The following is a 26,153-nucleotide window of genomic DNA, read 5'->3' as shown; positions in this document are numbered from 1 at the left end:
ACTTAAATCTGAGAGGTTATATGAATCAAAGCAGAGATCTAAGGGCAAGAACTAGCAGATCCTTGAAAATACTGTAAGTTTCTAATGTTACAGTCCTATACAGTTGCCTGGGGATGTCCCATTGAATTCAGTGGCACAACTGAGCACACATGCATAGGATTGCACTCTTAAGTTCTGGTTCACAAATTCAAGTTCATCACTTGATAATTACACCTTCAATCACAGACTCAATATAAGATAGAAATTTCATATCACTTCAAATACAAAGTTTTTACCTCATAGAGTCAGGGCCAAAGTAGCTGTTATACTTGATGCTATGTTTCTTCTTTTTCTTAAATTAATTGCAGCAGTGGTGATTGTTTGTTTGGATTTGAGATTGCAGCATGCAGGGAGTAGAGGTTTATCCTTTGTCTCCTTTGCTGTCCCCCCCCCACCAGAAATCCCCCCTGTCCAGCTATGAGTTTTAGTAAAAGATTAAGAAGTAGTTCTTATTAACAGTAATGGGAACTAATGGATCACCACAGTGTTCTCTATGTTGGGCTTCCTTTGCATTTGACCCAAAAACTGGTGTTGACAGCGCAGCTGTTGACAGGAGTGAGACCTTGTCAGCATTTACTTCCTGTACTCAGTAATCTGCACTGTTTGCTGATTGGTCACTAGGTGAAGCTCAATGTGTTAATACTAGTATTTAAACTCCTTAACAGTTTGGGACTAGTTTACCTGCAAGATCGCCTTACTCCATATTTTCAGACTCAACCACTCTGATCTGCAGATCTGAAATGTTACAGGTACCACATAATACTCATTCTGCATTTGTAAGAAATCAGCCTTTTAGCATGGCAGCACCAAAGCTTTGGAATTCCCTGCCTGTTGACACCAGGAAGACATATCCGCTCTTTTCAGTGCCTGCCAACAACATTTAAATTTAAGCAAGCCTATGCAGACTTGGGACGTGGGCGGTGCTGTGATGTAAACCACTGAGCCTTGGGCTTGCTGATCGAAAGGTCAGCGGTTTGAATCCCTGCGACGGGGTGAGCTCCTGTTGTTCGGTCCCAGTTCCTGCCAACCTAGCAGTTCAAAAGCATGTCAAAGTGCAAGTAGATAAATAGGGAAGGGAAACAGCGTTTCTGTGCGCTCCTCTGGTTTTGCCAGAAGCAGCTTAGTCATGCTAGCCACATGAACCGGAAAAACTGTCTGCTGACAAACGTCAGCTCCCTCGGCCAGTAAAGCGAGATGAGCGCCACAACCCCAGAGTCGTTCACGACTGGACTTAACTGTCAGGGGTCCTGTACCTTTACCTTTTTTATGCAGACATGCAGAATGTTAACATGTTTTAATCTGTTTCTTTGGCTTATTATTCATTGTCAATATTTTTGAAGGTTTAAAATTGTTATTTTTAACTGTTTTTACTGATAATTTCATTGTTTTATTCTTTCTGCAAACCACTTTGAGGTTTTTTTTAAAACAATCAAGTGGTATATAATTTTAAGGAAATAAATAAAACTTATTTTTACTATAACTCATTGCTGTCCAGAGTAGATTTTCTTGGGGAACTGGGGAGAGATAAACCTCTTCTCTGTGTATGCTGTGATCCTGATAACAACCAGGAATTCTCTACGGCTGTAATTAATTTAAGAAAAGCAAGACACATAACTGCTTGCTATGCACTCAGCATACTGTGTTGTTTGTGAGCCTCAGTTTGTACATGCAGCTTCCAATCTGCCTATATGAGGAGCACAGTGAGCAACTGTAGATAAATCAAATGATTTACTTGGTTGCATATACCAGCCCTCAGTTGTTTGTTAAATAGCATGGGCCTCATTAACCTTGAAGATTATTGCAACTGAATAAGCTGAGTGTATTTATTTTCTCAGTAGTGATAAAAGCTCCATATGTTGCTGGCATCATCAGCTCAGGTTGTGATCTGCAGAAACTAGGGATGCACTGCAGCTCACAGCACTGGAGTGTTTCCTGCTCTTCTTCCACTTTTGCCAGTTTGTCAAGTTAATTATTTCCTTTAATGATCCATCCATATGGTCTTGTCGCCCACGTGGATGAAATAACAGTGAGCTGAACACTCAAGAAGTCCATTAGCACAAATTAGAATGAACAAGAGAAGAACTTTGACATTTGACATTTTCGGCCAAAAGCACTAAAAGAAATATAGTGGGTCTTCACTAGCGAGAGGCTTCAGGGGTGGTCCATCTTTGACCTCATTCACTTCTTTTCTCTCACATTGCCTGGACATGGGTGACATATATACAATTTCATCAACATCCATTGTGCTTTAGCTAGTCTGCTCTTTTCACCAACAACTTTTTAATACATTAATATCTGATTAATTTACACATTCCTAACCCAATTTTAAAAGTTAACCCCAAAATTTAAGCACGAACAAAAATACAGATAAAAGGTAAAGGTAAAGGGATCCCTGACCATTAGGTCCAGTCGTGACCAACTCTGGGGTTGCAGTGCTCATCTCGTGTTATTGGCCGAGGGACCCGGCATACAGCTTCCAGGTCATGTGGCCAGCATGACAAAGGCGCTTCTGGTGAACCAGAGCAACACACGGAAACGCCGTTTACCTTCCCGCCGGAGCGGTACCTATTTATCTACTTGCACTTTGACTTGCTTTCGAACTGCTAGGTGGGCAGGAGCTGGGACTGAGCAATGGGAACTCACCCATCGCAGGGATTCAAACCGCTGACCTTCTGAATGGCAAACCCTAAGCTCAGTGGTTTAGACCACAACGCCACCTGTGTCCCTAAAAATACAGATACACATTGTCAAGAGAAGATTTTAAAATGAGAATCTCAGCAGAATTCATTTTCTGGTTTTTAACTTCCTCCTAAATGATCTAGAGTTAGGGGTGATCAATGAAGCAGCCAGAACCCCAAAAATGGGGCTCTGAGGAACACCAAATGCTCTTGTCATATTAGATGAATGAGGATTAAAATGGCAACTGTAATTCAATGCAGGCAAGAGTAAAGTGATGCATATTGGGGGGGGGGCAGTCCTAACTTCACAAATATGTTATTGGAGTCTAAACTGATGGTGACTGACCAGGAATGAGACGTTGGGCTCATAGTGCATAACTTGATGAAGATGACAACCCAGCCGTGGCGTGGCAGCTGTGAAAAAGGTGAATCCCAGGTTAGTGGTAATTAGGAAAGGAACTGAAAATAAAACTGCTAAAGTTGGCAGTTCGAATTTGCGCAACAGAGTAAGCTCCCATTGCTTTGCCCCAGCTCCCGCCAACCTAGCAGTTTGAAGGCATACCAGCACAGTAGATAAATAGGGAATGCTGTGGTGGGAAGGTAAACGGCATTTCCGTGCACTCTGGCACTTGTCACAGTGTTCTGTGCACTGGCCACATGACCCGGAAAAGCTGTCTGCTCCCTCAGCCTGAAAGTGGACCTAGTAGTCAAATTTGACTGGACTTAAGCGTCCAGGGGTCCTTTACCTTTACCTGCTGTTATACCAATCTATGGTGTGACTAAACTTTGAACACGGTGTACAATTCTTGTGCAATATTCTTCAACAAGAATATTGCACTGCACTGCCTGCAGAGGACTCTGTTTCAGCTAATGCATCAGTTCCCAAACTCAACTAGCAGGGCCTACCAGGAGCTGCCCAGGGTCCTGATTTGCTTTGCCTTCCACCAAACCGGACCTGGAATGGAAGAGGCTCTGGTATTCATTACCATGTATCCCCAAGGGCTCCAGTCCCAGCGAAACAGGATAGAATGTAGAAGGAATTTACCACTTACTGTTAAATGAACACAAAACAAAAGCACAGCCTCGCATGGGTTTTCATTCATCATAATTCCATAACCCCTGCACCTATCTTTCTGAAATTTTGGAAGTTACTCACCTAGTTGCACCTGTGCTATGTATGCCATTTTCATAAAAGGTGTCCCCAGAATCACAGATGAGTTAGGTATGAAAATCCACTTCCCCAAGACTTTTGCATAAAAACCCTTTTGCCTGAAATTTAGCAAGCTTCATCCCTTCAGAAGGGGTTGCAATGCCTGCAAATTCCATCCAATTCTGCCTATAACTTTTTCGTTATAAGTTTCACTTTAAAAACAAACCCTCAAACTGTAAATTTCGACACCAAAAAACCTACCACACATGCACTTGGGCAGCCTCATTAACTCAGAAAGTGTTCCTGTTCCTGAAAAGTTAATCTACTTCTGTAAAAAAAAATAATTAAAAAAAGTTTCCCCTGTGTATTTCTTCATGTTAGTCAATGCATATACACCTGAAACCTTTGATTTTCTAAAGCAAGGCTTCAGACCCAAGGCAAAGCAAGTGGTGGTACTCAAAGCTGTCTGAGGTGTTTGTGAACTGACCCATTTTCCAAAACAGGATGCAAACCAAAGTTTGCCTTCCGTGCAGACCAATAGTTTTTACCCATGAAAACTATAATGAAGACAGGAAAAAAAGTTGTATATTTTCAAGAGTAGGAGCACTTGACTTGATTCTCTTTTTCCATTTCCTCTTCCCCTTGCTTTAATACGTTTGGGTTCAGTTGTTTAAGAACACTGAATTGTTCACATGTAAGATTCCACCCCCACCCATTTCCATTAAATAGAAAACTCATCTTTAAGCACACCTGCTCCTATTTTAATCTCTCAATTTGACACTTAAAAATTGTAAGTCATTTGCATCCCATATACTAGCTGTAGACAAAGTGAATATCATTGTCACATCTGAGGTGATAATATGCACCTATAGTGATTGTGATCACAGTTTTACTATAGCTCATGAAATGGAAGCTACAACATCACAACTCATCCAGAAAGGTAACCCCAGAGCTTCAACCCTAGATATTTTGGTCTGGATTGATTTTGAGACTCTATGCTCCATGTTCATCAACCTCCTTAGTACTGATGCACTTCATACGAGTCAAAATCACCTCTTAGAACTTTTCCACACATGACCCTAAAGTCATATTTTAGCTCTTCTGAAATGAATGTTGTTAATAGGCAATGGAAAGACTCAGTCCACAATAAAACCTGGATTGGAACATCTCCAGATTCTGATATACTAGAGCTTGTGGAAAACTTGAAGTGGATTTTTAATCAGTACAGAAAATCCACTTTCATACAGACTGCATATTGGGGAAAAACAAGAAAGAACCATAAAGCAAATTTACTTTTAATGAAAATTGAACATATAATGCAGCTCTTTACAAATAAGTGCACTTTATAAAGAAGCAAAATGACCTCCAGAAGAACATAAGAACTGTGTAGATGGATCAGAACAGCATGACAAATCTCTTGCTCAAATTATATTTCCCAAGTCAGCAGGCAGTTTATGGAAGTGTGGTCTCTCTCTCTCTCTCTCTCTCTCTCTCTCTCTCTCTCTCTCTCTCTCTCTCTCTCTCTCGACTTGCTAGAGTCATAATAATTTTGGAAGAAATTCACTGGAATGAGCATTTTTTTAAAAAAAGACCCTAACACACACTATTAGTGTGATTATCATTTTGAATTGTGAACACCCAAAAGACAGCTTTCAGCTGCTACCACATCTCAAAGCCATCAGCATGCGTTATCATCAAGCTTTGCTGAGACCAGCAGGGGAGCATTAATCATGGCTCATATGCAGCAGTACCTCTTGTGTGAGTTTCCAGGTCCTACATTGCACTGCTCATGCCCCCCCCTTCTTTTTGTGAAAGGAGAGCCATGGTTTTGACTGGATGGTCTTAGTGCTTTCACTGCTTGTACTCCATCCTCTCACTCCTTTGGATTCCACCCCTGACTCCTATATGGGAAAGGAACAGATTGAACACAACATTAGTGTTTGAAAGCCCCTCCTTTTCATGGCATACGGTTGTATCTTATGATTGGAGGGAAGGGGAGAGCACGGCAGTCTGATAAAACTTTCTGCTGACTAGGACATCTTCCTAGATGTACTTATCTAGTCCTGAATATGGTATGATCCATGCAAAAGCAGAACCAAGCAAGGTTCATCATACCTACAGACACCCTGCAAAATGCTGCTGGCAGATGTAAGGGATTTTGTTTGCGGGTGACTTTTCATTTCTATATATGTTTGGAGAAACCAGCAGCTGCCCAGCAAAGCTATTTCAGGAATACTTCGCTGTCGCTTATAGCATAGAGGAGATGTTGCCATATACATTTAATACTCTGCGTCTCCATGTAGAAGCTAGTAGTCTTGGAATGTGCCTGTCACCAAAGAGTTGAAGAAAAGCATTCCTTTAGGCTGCCTTCCAGTTTTTGATCCGCTCAGTGTACGAGAAGCAAAAGTTAGGCCAATCCACAGTCTGCTTTAATGTGGAGTTAAGCCATTTAATTTGCTCTTTTGACATGGAGAAGAAAAAAGCTATAATTCATCTTCTGAGAATGTATGGAATGAGTACTTTAAAAGACCATTCTTTTTGTTAAGGCATGTTTTCACCCAGTTGCCATATTTATGTATGTGTAGCATGTAGTATAGTGGGAGAAAACAGAAAGAGTGTTTGCAAATGTAGGTATTTCTGCCATGCAATTATTTTGTTCTTGTTATGCATAGAGATCTGTTTAATATCTGTATACTATGCTGCTTAAACTGATAGTTTTTTGCCCTAAAGTAGGGGACTAGTCCATGGAGTTTTCTTGGCAGGGATACTGGAGTGGCTTGCCAGTTCCTTCTCCAGGTGGATCATGTTTAGTCAAAACTCTCCACTTTGACCTGGTGTCCACTCTCCACTATGACTAGTGTGTTCTACTGGATGATATGCTGTACTTGTGTATGCAGTTAAAATCCAAACCTATACCTATAGTGTAAATCACTGGTCTTCAACTGGTGGATCATTTACCCTGATGCAAGGTGGGTCACAAAACAAGCACTACCACCATACAGCTATATGGTAAAAGATTGAGAAATGGGTCCCAAATGCATGTTTGGATTAAATGTGGTTCCTGGGTCTGAAAAGGTTGAAGATACGTGGTTTAGATGAAGTTGTTTGAGCAAGGTATATCTCTTGAGCCATCTGGAATACTAAAAAAAAAATTCTACCACTCTTGCTATTTCTTTCTCTGCTTTCTCTCCCTCTTTGAAGCCATTGGCTAACCTACTGCCCCTCTTTCCTTGTAACAGTAAGCCATGTCTAGAAATAACCTGTGGCTTGCTTACCATGAATGAGTGGAGTGCTGGTGCATGGTGCCAAATCATGCTTGCTTTGGTCTACCCTGACCGGAGCTAGAAAACAAATAATACAGTGTTTGGCTTACCATTACATGTGAACCCACACCAAGCCAAGAGCAAACTTTGAGAAGAGAAACAAGCCTCATGTGCTGGTTCACACAGAACAGTAAGCCAGCCACTCCACAGTTTGTTTTTGAGCTCTGGCTGGAGAGGAGCAAAATGGCCATGATTGACCAGCGTGCACATCACACTGTGGTCAACCATAGTTTTTCTTAGACTATGGCTTACTATGATGTGTGAATGAAGCCAATGTGTTGTCACTAATGGCCTGTGTGAAACTTGTGAGTTGAGTCACTGGATGTTCATGTGAGTGGGAGTGTGCTCACTGGCCACACCTCCTGATGCCAGTGTGTTCTCTGGGCACTCAGTGGCTGCTCATCTGGCAGTAATGGAAGAGGGCCCTTATGCATGTACAACCCCGTATGCCAGGGGTTACAACTTTCTGGGAAACTAGATTGGCTGCACAGGCCGGAGTTATGGAGGAGCCATACGCCATACATATGCAAGGCCACTTTCTCACTAAAATCAGATATATAGCCACCTGGAGGCATGTTCAGGTGGACATCAGTATCTGGGGTTTAGCCAGTGGGAGCAATCCTTCAGTTACCAGCCCACAGCCTTTCAGTTCCTTATGAGAATTCATAGGATCAACTGGGTAGGCCCCAGAGTCTTGGCCTCCCAACTGCCTTTAATTCAGATGATATGCTGCCACTGTCCCAGCAACTATGATGGCACAAAATACTTTGAAAGAATTGGGAAAGAAAGATGATTGAGTCAAGAAAGCGTGGAATCCTGTGAATTAGAATACTGAGTATCATCAACACCTCTGGACTAAATTGCACAGTACCAGAATATATTTGCACCATGTGCATTTACACTTTGTAGGTTGAGGTTAGTTGCTAGATCTTGGAAATGTGTCATCAACAACAGACTTCACCCACTGCTTGAAAAGGTAAATGAGATTTTTTTTAAAAAATGTATTTTATTTACATCTGACTTGTACATCTGCATGGCTTATTAAGCAAACCAGCCATGCACTCATGCATAAAGAGTGATGTGGCTTCCAGATTTGAAACAATCGGTCTGGCAAAGATTACCCATCACTTTAAGAATTGCTGTCAGCCCAGTTGTCTCTTTTTGAAATGGTGGTGACCTTCTCCAGCTGTCTCTGGAGGAATGGCTCAGGAGAAGAATTTCGCCGGATGGCTCTGGGTGTTTCACACATATGTTTTGATTGGGCAACCATAGCTCTAGGCTGTTTGATTTAGTTGCAACAAGTGCTCTGGGAATAACTGTACCAGGTGTCTTTACAATAGGTTTTGTTTTGAAATAATTCTGTCTGTTCATTTTTAGCAAATGAGAAAATCGAAGACATCAATGGCTGTCCAAAGAATAGATCTCAAATGGTAAGTGAAAAAATAAATGTGTTTTGTCTTCACTGTGTTTTCCTCTGGGCGTACTTAAGAGGAAGTGAGTTTCTTTGAGCTCAGTGGGACTTACTTCTGAAGAAACCTGTTTGGGATTTAGCTACTGACATGATGGCATATTTAATCAATCAACCAATATTTCTTTATTGTACAGCCATACAATATATCAAATCAGACCACATGGAAATCATTAAATTAATTACAATAATTGCATCTTTTGTCTATTAACTTGATTCACACATTGTGATTGAATCTTAGTTGCAACCCCTACTGTATAGGCTTGTTTAGCAGCACAATTTAGAATATTAATGTGAATGTATTGGACGTAGAGTTTTTAATTCATTTTATAGAATATTTAAAAATAGTATGGGGAAAGTATGCAAACATTTAATATACATCAATTAAATGCATTTATTACATTGATATTCATTATGTGAACCGTTCACTTAAAAGTTACACATTTTTCCTATGCCATATGCTTGCACAATGGAGCTTCCCCCCTCCTTCCCCTATGTGTACCCCCTTTTCCCTCTGAGGTAGACTTGGGGGGGGGCATAACCCAAAAAACAGCACATGGGGGAGGGAAAGGGGAATTATTCTGTCTGGGGGGGGGATAACCCAAAAAACAGCACATGGGGGGAGGGAAAGGGGAATTATTCTGTCTGGCAAGTTTATATCCTTATGCAAATGGAATGCTTGTAATGCTGTGATGTTGAATTCCACCCAGCGCTGGGAAGTTTCATTGATGAACTAAAGTCACATTACTGTGTGACATGGTACAGCTGGCAGAGCCTTCAAAAACAATGTTATGTTTTTGAATAACTTCCTTTATCTTAAAGGCTGATTCAAAAAGTGTTTTATTCTATCCCTTGTATGTTCAATGAAGGCCCTGTCTTTAGTTAATGGCATTAAAGTTAAGTTGTTCTGCACCCAAAGGACATCTGTTATGGGGCAACCAGAGACAAGGATTACTCTGCAATGGCACCCTGATTATGGAATACCCCCCCCTATATGACTGGTGCCAATCCTGAGTAGTTTCCGGTGCCAACTCTGAGTATTTTCAGTTGAACAGCATCTTATTCCAGTGGGCTTTTATGGTGATAAAAAATTTTTTTGACCAGTTTTGTTGTTTGTTTGTTAACTTTTCTGCTACTGCCAATCTGGTTATGATTTTATCTGGTCCCTTTATCTTTGTCCATGCTGATTGTATGTTTGATTTTTAAACGATTGCACCCCATCCTATTATCATGTACAGTGGTACCTCCGGTTACAAACAGGATCCGTTCCGGAGACCTGGCCGTATCCTGAAGATAACTGGAGGACTGCTTTTGCGCACGTGCGCAGCGCCGCAAAGTGCTTCTGCACACGTGCGAGTGGCAAACCCACTTCCAGGTTTGGCGCATTCACAACCCAAAGATTGTTACCCAAAGGTAACGTAACCTGAGGGTCCACTGTATTGATAAAGGCTGGATTAAAACTATTTCAAATAAATGAACTATGTGTTCAATATTTGGAGCTAGAATTTTTGGGGGTCATTGTTTTTATGATGGTTTTGAGTTCTGCTAATAAAATTAAAGTTTTTTTTAAAAAAAAGATGATTAAGTTCTGAAAAAGATGATGGTATCATTTCTAAAAGGCCAACACAGTCAGAAAGCATTGGGTGTAATTCTTAATCCTAGGAAAGTGAAGGTGGTTGAGGTGGTCTCAGGCATGATGCTGAAGAACCTGAGGACAGTTGTCTTGGGGAACTTCAACATTCACACTGAGACTGTCTTTAATGACACAGCTCAAGACTTCATGCCCTTCATGACAACCATAGGACTTTGTCACCTGCCCTTAGTCTTTGACTCACCAGATATGAATGTGATGGTGTGGAGATAGGAAGAGTTGAGATAACCCCATTGTCATAGTCAGACAATTTCCTGGTCTACAATATCAGTTCCTCTGCTAAAGTCGTGGCTCCATTAAGATGGTCCAGCTTCAGAGACATATGAAATCTGTTGGATTCCTAAATACTCTAGGAATTTTTTTTGACAGATAGAAATGGCATTTAAGTGGTAAATAAGTGAATAAATAATCTGTTGAGGTTCTAATGTCACTGTGGAATGGTGAGATGTGATAGGCCATTGACACAATTGTTCCCCAGTGGGCCCCCTCTTGTGCTTAGAACCTGTCCTGCTCCTTGGTACTCTGAGGAGTTACAAGTGATAAAACAGGCCCAATGACACCTAGAGTGAAAATGATGTAAAACTTGCTTATAAAAGGTGACAGAACGTTCATTAGAGCACATAGTTTAACACTACTTCTGTATCAGGCCAGCATGAAAGATGGAGAAAGGCAGAACAGTTGAACCAAAAGATAGGAAAGAGATGTAGCCCAGAGGAAAGTGAAAGAAGCTGTGGAACATCCAAGCAGTAATATCGGACAGGCAGAAAGAAATGCAGCCTTGACAAAGAAACCACAAATTTATCTTGTAATAAGAACAGGAAATAACTGTGGTGACTGTGTGGTGCTTGTGGTAAAGTGGTGAATCTAAAGTGTGCAGAGCTGAGCCTAGATGTTCATAGAGAGGCTGCCTTTGGCTTCTCTGTGACTGTACATTCTCACCAATTTTTGTTTCATTTAATCTCAATTTGGGATTACTGAAATATCACACCCTAAAGACTTCAAGAGGCAGTTTGAATGAATGTAGCCAGCTGTACTATTACAATGAAACCCTCCCAGGAGAATTTTAAGATTGAGAATAAAATTCATCTTCTTAACACCAAGGGTTTAGTTGGCTTTGAAAACTGTAACAGGGGAATCACAGAGGGGGCAACAAAAAGTTCAAAAGCATCAGAGCCTTTTTTTTTTTTGCCCTGCAAATTCCACACAGGAATGTATTTAGAAGCATTAGAAATAGTATAGCTGTAGTAACCAACTGCCCCTGCCCAAAAAAACCCACCCTCGGTTAATGTCATATTATAGGCTTTGGGCAATTACCCTGGGCAATATATTTAAAACTTTGTCATTTACTTCATATATATTTGCAAATGTATATTAATTAATTAATTAATATAAATATTTATCTTCTTCTTTGGCTATCACTTGTAGCCAAGTAAGATTGTCTTCCATAAACACAGTTTTAACAATGAGTCCGTAAGTGACTGTGGAGGCCAATTCTGGATCCACACATCCTTCCACAGTGGGGACATTGGCTTCCGGGCAGGAGTTGATCACGGTGTGGATTTGCCAACCGTGCATTCCTCTTAGCATGTTTCTCCCTTGCATCCTGAGTTTGAGTGTCTTCAAAGCTCATGACAACTTTGGTAAAGGCTGTTTTACAAGTGGAGCGCTTGCAGGCCAGTGTTTCCCAGTTGTCAGTGTTTATACTACATTTTTTCAAATTTGCCTTGAGACAGTCTTTAAACCTCTTTTGTTGACCACCAGCATTACACTTTCCATTTTTAAGTTCTGAATAGAGTAGTGGCTTTGGAAGACGGTCATCAGGCATCCACACAACATGACCAGTCCAACAAAGTTGATGTTGAAGAATCATTGCTTCAACACTGGGTGATATTTGCTTCTTCCAGTACATTGATATTAGTTTGACTGTCCTCCCAAGTGATGTGTAAAAATTTTCAGAGACACTGTTGCTGGAATCTTTCAAGGAGTTGGAGATGGCGTTTATAAGTGGTCCATGTTTCACAAGCATATCATCACCTTGTCGTGGTGAGTGGGCTTGCACGTTCCTATGACCCTTGTGAGCGGAGCCGTTGGGAATCTCGTACTTCCAGCAGGGTCACCCAAGTCAGTAAGGTCAAAGGGAAGGAGCTAGACAAAGAATGATCCAAGAAGTCCTCAACGGCAGAACAGGTGGATGATAACAAGCGGTATGTTACAATGGTTGTGAACCAGATAGGAATCTACCGGTTTGTCGTGACTACTTCATGCCATTGGAACAGAGCCCTATTGCAAAGACTGTGTGTTGGTCAGCATGCACTGATCACACACCTAAAACAAATTCACGCAGAGGCGTCTTCCAAAATCTCAACCCATAAATATTTATATGCTGCCTTTCACCCCAGCATGTCCTCTCAAAGCAGTTTGTAAATATAAGAAAACAATAACAGTAACTTCAGTTTTTAAAACGAGCAACACTGCAGCATCATAAATAAAATTCCGGTTCTCAAACAGCACAAAAAGCTTGACTGAACAAGACTGCTTTGCCAATCTTCTTGATGGCTGGGAGGGGAAGTGTTAAATGAGCCTTCCGAGGAGTGAGATCTAGAGTGTAGGCACCACCACTGAGAAGACCCTGTCCCAATGAATGCACTAATCATATCTCAGGAGAAAGATGAGAGCATAGTCTCCACAGGTGGGAGAGTAATGTGGGAGAAGGTAGTCTTTCAAATACAGTGGAACCTCGGTTTATGAACACCTCGGTTTATGAATTTTCGGTTTATGAACGCTGCGGACCCATCTGGAACGGATTAATTCATTTTCCATTACTTTCAATGGGAAAGTTCGCTTCAGTTTATGAACACTTCAGTTTATGAACAGACTTCCGGAACCAATTGCACCCATGCTTCAGTTTATGAACATTTCAGTTTAAGTACTCCGCGGACCCGTCTGGAACGGATTAATCCACTTTCCATTACTTTCAATGGGAATGTTTGCTTCAGTTTATGAACGCTTCAGTTTAAGTACTCCGTGGACTGTCTGGAACGGATTAATCCACTTTCCATTACTTTCAATGGGAAAGTTCGCTTCAGTTTATGAACACTTCAGTTTATGAACAGACTTCCAGAACCAATTGTGTTCATAAACCGAGGTACCACTGTATCCCAGACTGAAACTATGTAAAATATTAAAAGTAACAGCCATCACTTTGAATTGAGCATACCAAAAGCCAACACAGATTAAATAGCAGTGGAGTCACATACTCCAAATAACTAGCCCCTGTCAAGAGACTGGCAGTAGCATTCTGAACCAAGCAGCTGTTGTAAAATTGCAACCTATGCAAACTTACTTGGAAATAAGCCATATTTAACTCAAGGGGACTTGCTTTTGGGGCTCCAAGTTTTTAGTATGGTCATAGCATCTTTAGCTACAGTAGGGACGTTAAAATACTCTTCAAAAGTACATCTATATACTCTTTGAAAGGAGAAGCGGCACTCTGAATATTACAAGAATATACCTTATAAGCCACCTGCATTACACCTAGACCAGCTTCAAACATAATTCAGATGACACAGTTGCTGCTAAGTGCCTGAAGTTACATTTACACCATATTTTAAAGCACTCTTACACCACTTTCACTTCATGGAGAATCCAGGAACTGTAGCTTGTTAAGGGTGCTGGGAACCATTGTTGTTGTTGTTGTTGTTGTTGTTGTTTAGTCGTTTAGTCCTGTCTGACTCTTCGTGACCCCATGGACCAGAGCACGCCAGGCACTCCTGTCTTCCACTGCCTCCCGCAGTTTGGTCAGACTCATGTTGGTAGCTTCGAGAACACTGTCCAACCATCTCGTCCTCCGTCGTCCCCTTCTCCTTGTGCCCTCCATCTTTCCCAACATCAGGGTCTTTTCCAGGGAGTCTTCTCATCTGTGATTTAATCCCCGTTTTAAAAGGCCCCATCTGCACTATACATTTAAAGCAATATCATACCACTTTAAACTATCATGGTTTCTCCCAAAGAATGCTGGTAAGTGTAGTTTGTTAAGGGTACTGTTCCCCTCACAGACTTACAATATTCAGCATCAATCCCTTTTCCCAGGATCCTTGGAATTGTAGTTATGCAAGAGAAATAGGGGTCTCCTAGCAACTCCTACAGCCTTAGAGGTGGGATTCCACTAAGTTGTGGCATTCATGGAATGCGGTCCAGTCACAGAATGAGACCTTCCTCTTCCTGTTCTCTCTGCATCCCTTAAATCTGCTCTGGAGATTTGCAGAACAGCTACAAAGGCACTGGGGAGGGCAGTGAGGGAAATCCCATTGTGCGAGCAGACCTTGTTCCCCATAGGTATCCCCTGTGGGAATTAGATTCTAGTTCCTATTTACAGAGCTATGCAAAAGGGAGAGACTGGGTTGTTTAACCCTTTAATTAGTTCCCTTTTCCCTCCCTAAAAAAATACATAAGAAACTCTCTTTTAAAGTTCAAATAAATAACTTTTACTCGGTATACTTGCACTTGTTGGATTAAAGCTACAAGACAGGCAGGTGTTACTGATGTTTCTAATACATATTACATAGAGTGGTACCTAAGACAAAAACTGTTGCAGACTTACTAACTCTGAGGCAGGCAGCAGCACAACAGAACATACCGGTACCTACTGCTCAGCTGCTCAAAAAGACCGTTAATAGCTGCCATAACTGTACCAACTGCCATAACTGTTTCTGGCAGAAGGTGTATGACATCACAGAGTACTGTATTGGAATGCTATAACCCTTGTGAGCACTAACTCTTTACTGTACTTAGCATTTGTGATGCTTTCATCCCACATACCCCACTCAGTGCTACATTGAATTCCATCCATTGTTTGTGTGGAAAGGAAAGCTTTATCCCTGTACACAGCATTTCCCGAGTAAAAAAATGTGGAGGCTACAGCTCTTTGTAATGTAGACGGAACTACAATGCTTATGCTTGCATAGTCCAAATTGCCTTTTTCTAATTCCAAATGTGTGCTGTGGTTTCTGGATTATATTAATAGAACCCTATTATTTCTATAGTCTGTTAAACAATGTACAGCGAGGCAGCCTGCAATTCTTCATGCCACATCAGAATGTGAGGGGGGAAATCTTGACAGGGCTTTAATTTAATGGCAGAACTCTTTATACAACTGCTTCCACCTAGGCTGCTCTGACTATTTAAATATGCCTCTATTTATAGAGTACCTACTACTGAGGTTTTCACACTTGCATATCCAAAGTGAGTCATACCTGAAATTGGCATTCTATTGAAGGCAGAAATAATATCCTTTCTCTCTCTCTCCAAACTTCTAAAGCCTCTGAATGGAAGGAGTCTTCTTATTCTACTACGACTTTGCAATTTACTTTTTACACTTTTGGCCAAAATTTAGTAGCATTGTCCTGTGGTGAGAAATAGAGATCTCCTCAGCTTTGCAGTAAAGGTCTTTCTGCATTGATTATTTTACATACTTTTCTAGAATGTTTTGTAAAAAATTTAGAATGGTTCAGAATTTTATATACGTATACCCAAGGCTGCCATCCTATGCACACTAATGCTCCTTAGAAGGCCAGTAATGTACACAGGTGTAGGATTCCTCTGCATGTCACAAACTTTCTGAGCTACATTATAAATTTGAACTCCTTCACACTTTATTTGGTATTCAAGCTACAGCAAGCATTTGGAGAAGTCTATCTTAGCTTGTAAAACCAAGATATGCATAAGCAAGCCCCACAAATAACCTAGAGATGCATTTTAAATAAAAGGGCACATTCTACTCATGTAAAAACATGCTGATTCCTGGACTGTCTGTGGGCCGGATTTAGAAGGTGTTTGGGCCGGGTCGGGCCCCGGGCCTTAGTTTGCCTACCCATGGGCAAAGAGTCAAATTTCCCCCCTTTCTTGTATTTCCATTGTCTTTCTAACACAGCAGGTTTGTCAGTTGTGTGGCGAAAAAAATCCTGTGGGGCTGTTTTTGTACAAAATCTTAGAAATGCATAGCAGGGAGTATAAAAATCAAAACCGAGACAGAGACTTCTTCCAAGTTGTAGTGGAATGGACACAGATGGGAATTGGAAGAAAAGCATACATGGGATGCATGTATCCAGCTGAAAGATCTGAGCCCAGTGATTCCAGCACATTTGGCCAGACTTTTCCATGCCCTGTTTGGTATTTTTCATATCCATTTCTAGTGACGATTCTGGTATTGCATATAAATCCAGCTCACATTTTTAAAATGTAAGATGCTGACAGTCTCATTTTAAATATACTTTTAAATAGTTTCTCTACCTTTTTAAAGGATACTTTTTATTAAAGATTTTCCTGGTTTACAAAAGCACATGCACGGTCTTTATTTTCAGGTTGTGTTTTCAACAGATCAGTTACATTTGTTGTGAGACAATAGTTTCTCTTCTTTAAACAGATATGGGAAACGGTTCCTGGCAGAGAACAAAACGGTGGCCACAAAAAGGAGTGAAGAAATATTGCTTCTCCCCCCCCCCAGGGTGGAGTGTATAAACACAAAATGAACTGGAATAAATCTGGATCTGGCTGGGATGGATCTCAGTAACTGGTCCACCTTTCTGAGCTTTCTTCCTCTTTACTGGTTAGTAAAGAAAACGTTTTATAAAGAGGGTAAGGGCCTGTGCACAAACCCACTGGAATATGTAAGAGCATAAGATGATCCTGTTGGATCAGACCAATGGCCCATCACTTAGTCCAGCATCTGGTTCTCATGGTGGCCAACCACATGTCTGTGGGAAGCCTGCAAGCTGGACATGGGCACAACAGCACATCTGGGGATAGCCATTCATTTGCTGGGGGAAGAAGGCATGATTGTATGCCTGCTCTGGCATGCACAAAGATAGGATTTTAGCTTTGTGTCGTTAAGGTAGTCAGAATGCTAAGTTCAACCTGCATATACAGTGGTACCTCGGGTTACAAACGCTTCAGGTTACAGACTCCGCTAACCCAGAAATAGTACCTCAGGTTAAGAACTTTGCTTCAGGACGAGAACAGAAATCGTGCTCTGGCGGCGCGGCGGCAGGAGGAGGCCCCGTTAGCTAAAGTGGTGCTTCAGGTTAAGAACAGTTTCCATCAGCGCAAGCTTTTCAGCTTGTCAGTTGGAAGGCTTTCAATAATACCATTCATTCATTCATACCCGTCCCATGTGGCTGGGTTTCCCTTGCATGCTGTTTTGGGGACCCCCAACTATCCACCTGCAGGGGGTGCATGGGGAGAAGAGGGGGGGAAAGCTCAAGTGGAAGACCTTGCACAAGGCTTCCACTAACAGGATTCATTAGGTGAATCCCTCCCATAGTCCAACAATATCCGGGGTGCTACAGGTTCACCATCTCAGTTCTTACCACGTACCAGATTTGAGATGAAGTATATCATTTTTGCTATTACAGCCATTATGCTTCTCCAGACAGACATGATGGGTAGAAGGAAAACTGTGGACATTAATCAGCATCAGCATCATTTATATGCCACCCATATGACTGGAAACCACCAGGTGCTGTGCAGAAATACCCACAAAGATTAATCCACATTACAATATGAATGTTAAAGATCGTAAGAACTTTTTTTTTGGCTGGCATTTGGTGGCTTACTTTGCAAGTTAGGAGTGATGTACTGTAGAGGTTAGGGTTAGGGTTAGGGTTAGGGTGGGGTTAGACCAAGTGAAGTCAATGGACAAGCCCCCAGGTCAAATCAGGATATGAGCTCATGGAAATAAATAGCAAAGCTCTTCAAACAATGTTGCAGAGTCTTAAGAAGAAATATAATAGCACCCAGATACCATGTTTTTGTGCTTTATCTTGAGGTATTTTGAACTGTTTGCATCTTTACAGTTGTGCACCAGGGCCGTCTTAAGCAGGTCGGGCGCCCCGGGCGCCGTGGTGCACAGATCGCTCCGGCACCCCTGCCCCGCCCTGTTTCTTCCTGCGGCTGGTGGGCGAGCGCAGCGCGCAGCACCCCCCTGCCGACCCAGCACCCTGGTGTCCTGCGCCACCCAGCCAACCCCTAGAGCCAGACCTGTTGTGCAGTATGCTGATGGATACTGTGGTGGGGTTCAAAGCAACATGGTTCAGGATGTGCCATTTTTCAATCCACCCCCCCCCCCAAATTCTCTGGTGCTGATTCTGTCCATTTGTTTAGAAAGGGAGGGTTCCAGCGCTCATCTTTACCTCTTTTTCTTTGCTGTACTATAAAGTGGCCCTCAAAATGAGGAGGAGGTGCAGGACTGTTGAAAATCAGAACTGGCTGCCAGATTTGTTCAAAGAGTAAAAGAAAACACAGAATCTCATTTTGGCAAATCAACAGATTTTATTGTGTTTGTTTTGGATAGTGTGCAGCCTTGGCCTAGGGCAGAAAACATACGAAATGAAAGGTTTAAATATAGGCCAGGGGTAGGCAACCTAAGGCCTGGGGGCCGGATGCGGCCCAATTGCCTTCTCAATCCGGCCTGCAGACGGTCCAGGAATCAGCATGTTTTTACATGAGTAAAATGTGTCCTTTTATTTAAAAGGCATCTCTGGGTTATTTGTGGGGCATAGGAATTCATTTTCTTTCCCCCCCAAAAATATAGTCCGGCCCCCCACATGGTCTGAGGGAGAGTGGACCTGCCCGCGGCTGAAAAAGGTTGCTGACCCCTGGTATAGGCCTTCCCAACTGGGAGCTGATTCACACATCACTCCCCCCCCCCGGCTGCCCATAGCTGTGTAACTATAGGATTGCTTTCCACATTTGCATTCCTCCAAAACATACAGCACACGAAAATACACTCCTTTACCATGAAGTTACAAGCTGCTGCAATGACATGGCTAAGAGGGTGAGCAAAGAGGCCACTGCTTGCCAGGAGGTCACTAAGGAGACTCAGTAAAGCCTCCATCACATAAGCACTGCCGACACATACAATAAAGCATTTGCTGCAGGAGTAACTAGTCCCCTGTTTGGAGGCCTGATTCATCCCCCCTAAGCACTTTTTTTCTGTGGCCACCCCTCCCCAGTGGCAGGAAAATGTGTGTTGTTGTTGTTGTTTTACAAAGACATAGTTCTGGGGTGGGGAATTTTATTGTTTTATTTTTATTTTTTAATTAAATTTATATAGCACCCTTCATCAAAGGATCTCAGGGCAGTTCACAGAATAAAATACAAGATAAAACACAAGTAAATAATTAAAGTCAACAAAACAATATCCCCCCGCCCTTTCACACAGATACATTTACGAGGCTGTGGGTTAAAAGGCCTGGTTGAAGAGGAGTGTTTTCGCCCGGTGCTTAAATATATATATAATGATGGCGCCAGGCAAACTTCCCTGGGGAGAGCATTCCACAAATGGGGAGCCACTGCAGAAAAAGCCCATTCTCATGTTGCCACCCTCCAGTCTTCACATGGAGGAGGTACGTGAAAAGGGCCTAGGAAGATGAATGCAGAGTCTGGGACGGTTTATATGGGGGGAGGCGGTCCGTGAGGTATTGTGGTAGAGTATTGAGTTGTTAAAGGCTTTATAGGTCAAAACCAGCACTTTGATCTAAACTCTCTGCCCAGTTCAGTACCCTGATAGTGATGCAAGACACCTGTCACAGATTTATCAGACCAATAATTTGATGAGCAGGGAGGGGCAGTAATCCTCCCCACTCAGGTGATCTGCTTGCCTATGTGTGTGTGTGTGTTGCGTGTGCAGGCACGGCTCTAGGTGTAGTCTTGGTGGCGCGGGGCGCCAGGGCGCCGGGCCGGCGGGGGGGGGGGCGCTGTGCTCTGCGCCTCAATGCCAGGGCGCCCGACCTGCTCGAGACGGCCCTGTGCGTGTGCATGTGTGTGTGTGCATGCACGAGTATGAGGTGGCCATACCTGCAACTGGCATGCAGCCTGTGGAGTGTTGTCGATGGGTAAATAAGGCTAACCCTTGGGCCAAAATGTTCACTCTGTGAATGGTTCCCACACCTGTGCAAGCTGCATCCCTGCAAGGACTTTTTTTGCACAGCCAAACTACTCTTTGAGGCTGCCTAGATGTACATGCAGTCTTGCATGAGTACAGTTTGTGTGGACATAGGGACCATACAGAACACACATAGGTTGAAAGGTTTGGCTTCACAATCCTGCAAAGTTGTTAGGAACTTCAGTTCTGCTTGAAGTTTTTTCACTGTGGAGGCCTTTTTTCTGAGTGTCGCTGCAGAGCATTTGGCCTACTCCATAATGGCACCTTCTCTGTAGAATCCAGTCCAAAAGGAGCTTGCCAGACCAGCTTTTACCCAGGTGTAAAATTGCGTATTTGTTTCAGAAAATCTGAGTTGTGTTCTTTGTTGTACTGAAAAACTTTGTTGTACTGTAAAACTGAAGTTTTAAAAAAGTTGTATCAACAACGTTTTAAGAAGTGATTGGTAAAGAACTTGCTAATGGACGATCTGTTTAATGCTTTTTGTTGGTTTTATTGGTAAAAAGGAAAGGTGTCCAAGGAAAACTAATATTCCAGGCACATACACTTTAGTGCTGCTGTTATGATTGCAGTCTTTTTTATATACTTTGCATTTCCACTGTTGTACCTGAAATGCTGGGTGTAGCTTGAGACAATGGTCTCTCTCTCTCTCTCTCTCTCTCTCTCTCTCTCTCTCTCTCTCTCTCTCTCTCTCTCTCTCTCTCTCTCCACGCCCCATCCCGCTAGCATGGATAATTTACATGAAGTTGTCGTGTTAAGTATTCCTAGGAAAATGATACCATGACAACTGCCCCAACAGATGGTATTTTTCTTGTCTCTAAGATACAGAACAAACATTCAGGGATGTCCTGCCCTTTTGTGATTTGTAAACTATTTTGGGGCTCCACTCAAATATTATGAATCAAAACAGATTTCCTGGAAGAAACATGCTGGTGGCAGTCAGGAACTAGCATTCAAGTTGTTTTAATAAAGGGGCATCAAAATGGAATAATGTAGGAGGACAATGAGTTGTGGGCCTTATTTAAAGTCTAAAATGCCACTTAACATCAAAAAACTTTTAACCTCAATACTTTTGTTTTTAATTGAAATATAAGAAATACATGCACTGTCAAGATAAATAGTAAATAACTTAGTAAATAAATTAGTAAATAACCCACCTGAATTTTTAGTGCTTCATTTTGGCTTCCAGCCAAGTTGAATGAATGTTGTTTAAAGTTTAGGGTTTTGGTTTTTCAAATGTTAAGATCTTTCACCCACATTTTAAAAGTATTATCTCTCCAATTCATCAAAGGCTACATCTCTCTGGGTTCCTTTATCTCCGGTAGGATATATATTCGGGGTGGTCTTTATTGTATTCCTACCCAAATATCTACAACTACAAGCATATTTCTCTTGTTAGATTGGTGAAACATGCACAGTGCTGTGTTAAGCAATGGTAGAACCAATCATATATTTGAAGAGGGTAAAAGGGATGGATCCTTCCCTTTCTTCTATGGGTGCTGGCTTATTTTCTATCTGATCTGACATCAAGTATTTAATAAATGGCTACTGGCAGGGTTTGTGAACTAGCTCTAATTGCTTTCTGAAATGAGTACAAAAAGTTCTTTTTTTAAAAAAAACTTAGGGGCAGAGGACCAACTCCACATGATGGTGTCCTGTTGGGTTAGGATCTCTCTCATGCACACACGCACACACCTCCTTTTCTTTGTATGCCGCCTTTCCATAGTTCAAACCATGCCCAACATGAATTTTTTTTGGCAAATATAACAAAAATAGTCATAAACAATAAAAACAACTCATCAAAAGGTACACAACCAAATCAACAATTTCCACACTAAATCATAATAAGATCTAAAAATAAAGATATCAAAAAATTGTTATCAATAACAGCAACAACCCTCCTCTCAATAGAAACTCCTTAAACAATACCCCAACCCAAGTGTCTGTTCAACAGCCTCAGTTTTTGTAGCTGAAGTCAGTCAAGGTCCCCACTCTCTCAAGCCGGGTGGAAAAGGCCTGCAAGACAGTGAGCCAGGTCTTCCAGGACACATACCCAATATGGTCCAAAGTGTCCTACATCATTTGTTAAGGGTATGCAGCTTACTAGATTTCATGCTGGGCACTTGGAAGCCAGAGGATGGGACTTTTATATGAACTGCATAGGATTCTGACAATGGAGGGTTGCAGGATGCAGGAAGTCACCACAGAACGAACCTTCCTGGTTCCTTCATGCTTCATAGTGGATTTTGGGTCTTAACAACAATTGTGATGCCCTGAAATCAGCTGTGACTGTGCAAGGAAATAGGGCATGCCTATTTGCATTTCCTGACTCCCACATGGATATTAAACAATGGCCATTACTTGAAACATATGCAACCTTCTGCACACACCTTCTTCCTGGTTTCTTCACTTTTCATATACGTCAGACTTAGACAATGACAACTGAGGTGAAAGAATAGATTGAACAGTGTATCTTAACTCTAGATGTGCTAACTGATGGCCAAGAAGAGGCTACACAAACCATTTTTAAAGTCTTCCCTCTGCTGCGATTAGTGACATTTACCAGACGTGCTTACTAAGCTAGAAAGATTTTACTGCTTATGCTTTTCCAGCTCAGATCTTTATTGGCTGCTGTTTAAGCCTACATTATATGCACTATGCAGCAAGGCAGGTTTGCTATTGAACGATATGTGACCAAATATAGTTTTAGTTGTAGCTAACACGCACACACACACACACACACACACACACACACACACACACACACAAGACAGTGCTTTTTTCTTTAAAAAATGTTTAAGGTTACTCTCATTTTCCTATTCATATTGAAATACTGTCCCACAATGAGGCCAAACTTCAGGGCCGGCCCTACGGCCAGGCTGGGTGGCGCAGGGCACCATGGCGCCGGCCCGCCAGGGGGGTGCCGCAAGCTGCGGCCGCCCGCTGGCTGGCCAGTCCTCCGCGCAGCTGCGCCCACGGCAACCACGCTGTGCCTGCCCGCCCGCCGCGCAGCAGTGCCCGCCCACCCACCGCACTGGGAAACGGGGCGCGGGGGGCGCGGAGGGATCCGTCGTACCACGGCGCCAGGGCACTTAAGACGGCCCTGCCAAACTTAGATCCACAAAATGTTGAGGGGTATTTGTACCCCTGTGGTCCCCCCCCCCAGAGAAAAGGCACTGTGTGTGTGTGTGTGTGTGTGTGTGTGTGTGTGTGTGTGTGTGTACAGTAAAACATCAAGCCCAGTATAGTAAAATTGAAGTGTGTGTTTTAGTATGAAAGTGCAGAATAAATGATGGATTACAGGTGTATGGTGTTTAGCATAGAAAATCTGGATGAAGACTGTCACATAGCAAGGCAAGGGCTGAGTCACATTACAGGCTTAAAATGCAGCTCAGACATTCCTTCTCTTAATTAGGATCAAAGCTGGTTTGGGGGGAAATTCATCAATGTGCAGTGTTTCATAAGTAAAAAATAGGATAGATATGGATTGTGGCTAATGTTGTGTGTACACTGCTTCCCAAACCAGCAGTGGTAGCATACAGGATTCAGAGTAAACTGAAGTGTGTACATAGCCAATAACTCTTGTATGTGTTAAACAAGAACATTTACAGGAAACTTCACACTCCACCCAGATATAACTCCAGTACCACCTACTGGTTAAATTATATGATACTATCCATATTGTGATGTCCCAGTAGTGATGTATGGAAGTGAGAGCTGGACCATAAAGAAGGCTGATCGCCGAAGAATTGATGCTTTTGAATTATGGTGCTGGAGGAGACTCTTGAGAGTCCCATGGACTGCAAGAAGATCAAACCTATCCATTCTTAAGGAAATCAGCCCTGAGTGCTCCCTGGAAGGACAGATCGTGAAGCTGAGGCTCCAATACTTTGGCCACCTCATGAGAAGAGAAGAATCCTTGGAAAAGACCCTGATGTTGGGAAAGATTGAGGGCACTAGGAGAAGGGGACGACAGAGGACAAGATGGTTGGACAGTGTTCTCGAAGCTACGAACATGAGTTTGACCAAACTGCGGGAGGCAGTGCAAGACAGGAGTGCCTGGCGTGCTATGGTCCATGGGGTCACGAAGAGTCGGACACGACTAAACGACTAAACAACAACAACAATCCATATTGTGGTCATATACTAAAATGTTTTATAATATTAGGGTAAACATTTTTATTGTGTGTGCTATTTTACTATATGCAATGAGCTTTTTATATGGAGGATTGGTTTCAAAACCGGTTCCCTTACTTGCAGTTAGAGGTGGACGGAAGTTTCTCCTGCATAATATAGGCCTGGTTTACACACACAGCATAATGAGGTAAGAATAAGGTTTCGGTAGTAGAATTCCCACCTGGTAAAAATGGATTATACCAACTGCAGGTAGGCAATCACATTTCTGAATGGTCCCTTGCGTTAAGAAAACAAAAACCACCTGCAAAAAGAAATCCAGCACAATGGGAATAGGCTAGGAGGTTAAAAACATTAATAATAGGGTCTTGGTTTTTGCTCTGGGTGGTTGTTGGTTTCCATGCAGGAACATTAAAAATGGTGCTCCCCCTTTTCAGCCTGAACTGGCATAGCTCACTTTATCACTTCAGGATTCTACTATTTCTATCTTCTGCGTGTCTTGACCAGGTCATATAAATTAGAAAACCCATAGATATTTTTTTTGGGGGGAGGGATACCTCTTATTTAGTCTCAAAAGCAATAATCTCAGTTTTTGTTTAGATACCTGGTGGTAATTGAACTTGGAGCTGGAGTGCCTTTAAATAAGAGGACAGAGAGAAATAATTTTACGTTAGGATTGCTGAGGAATGGAATGTTACCCCAACAATGATTTTTCTGGCCAAATGAAGTTTAAAGTGATAATACTACCATGCTCTAGTCTAGTCACAGTAAAAAATATTTTGAATCTCTGCATAACACATATTGTAGTTCTCTTTATTTTAAATGAAGAAGAGACTCACCATGAGAAACAGCCGTCGCCTTCAGTAATCAGCTGCTATTCATACCATCTAGAGAATGATGTGAGTAAACATGTTCTGGATTCCAGTTGAGGTCTCTAGTTTCCTTTTTTGAATTCTACTGCCTCCATGACTGGAAATTTCTGCCAGCTGTCCCACTTAAGGGTAAATGAGAAACTTTCCTCACATCAAACAAATATGGTGCCCCGTGTTTATTTTCAGCAGACAGTGACAAGAAACATTGGGAAAGTTACCCTTGGGACCTATTTGAATATTGTGCTGGTAGCATGGCACAGCTGGGTACAAACTGGCTCTAAATCAGTTGGCAGGCATATGTGTGTCTGAGAGAGAGATCCCTATTTGGTCGAGGCAATCTTAACCGTGTCATAAAAACATCCCCCCAAATAAAGATTTTTGTTACCTGAACCACCCGAACCACACGTGGAACTGTGTCACACAAACCACTTCCCATGGGGTTTATTTTCCCTGTGGTATCTAATACAAGTTAAGGACAGGTCTGCGTTGTCTTTCTATTATATGAGTGATAAGAGCATAAGGTAATGTGGTCTGCACAAACATAAACAATTCACTATGGCTTGCTCAGAAGGTGTCGTGTTGGTGTAGCTCCTTGGAGAAAAGGAGGGTTATAATTGTAATAAATAATAACGTAAAGTATTAAGCAGAGGATTTTGACATGAACTCCTGCCTGACAAGTTGATTTCACATGAATAGTAGAACGAAGTCAAAAGGGTGCAGTGATGCATTTTCATTTATCTCTCATTCCCTCTCTCTCTCCCCCTCTTTTTCTCTTTTTAAGATTGAAAATATAGATGCGTGCCTGAGTTTTTTGGCTGCCAAAGGAATAAACATACAGGGACTGTCTGCAGAAGGTGAGTCCGTATTTGTAGTATTTATATAGCAACAAGATTAGTGGAGC

General features: G+C 42.1%; 1 protein-coding gene across 10 annotated transcripts in view; it reads left to right on the top strand.

Annotated features, from left to right (window-relative positions):
* NAV2 (neuron navigator 2) overlaps positions 1 to 26,153 on the top strand; it is a 538,301-nt gene that overhangs the window by 361,033 nt on the left and 151,115 nt on the right. For all 10 annotated transcript variants that reach the window (XM_060275159.2, XM_088668311.1, XM_035117262.3 and 7 more), the window contains 2 exons: positions 8,568 to 8,620; positions 26,034 to 26,106. In XM_060275159.2, the coding sequence (XP_060131142.2) occupies positions 8,568 to 8,620; positions 26,034 to 26,106 (126 nt within the window). The remainder of the gene's footprint in view (positions 1 to 8,567; positions 8,621 to 26,033; positions 26,107 to 26,153) is intronic.

The sequence above is a fragment of the Zootoca vivipara genome, chromosome 1 (genome assembly GCF_965207765.1).
Source record: "Zootoca vivipara chromosome 1, rZooViv2.hap1.1, whole genome shotgun sequence".
In the NCBI taxonomy this organism is placed as follows: domain Eukaryota; kingdom Metazoa; phylum Chordata; class Lepidosauria; order Squamata; family Lacertidae; genus Zootoca; species Zootoca vivipara.
Note: the sequence above shows the minus strand (reverse complement) of the source record. Positions and strands in the feature narration are given on the sequence as shown.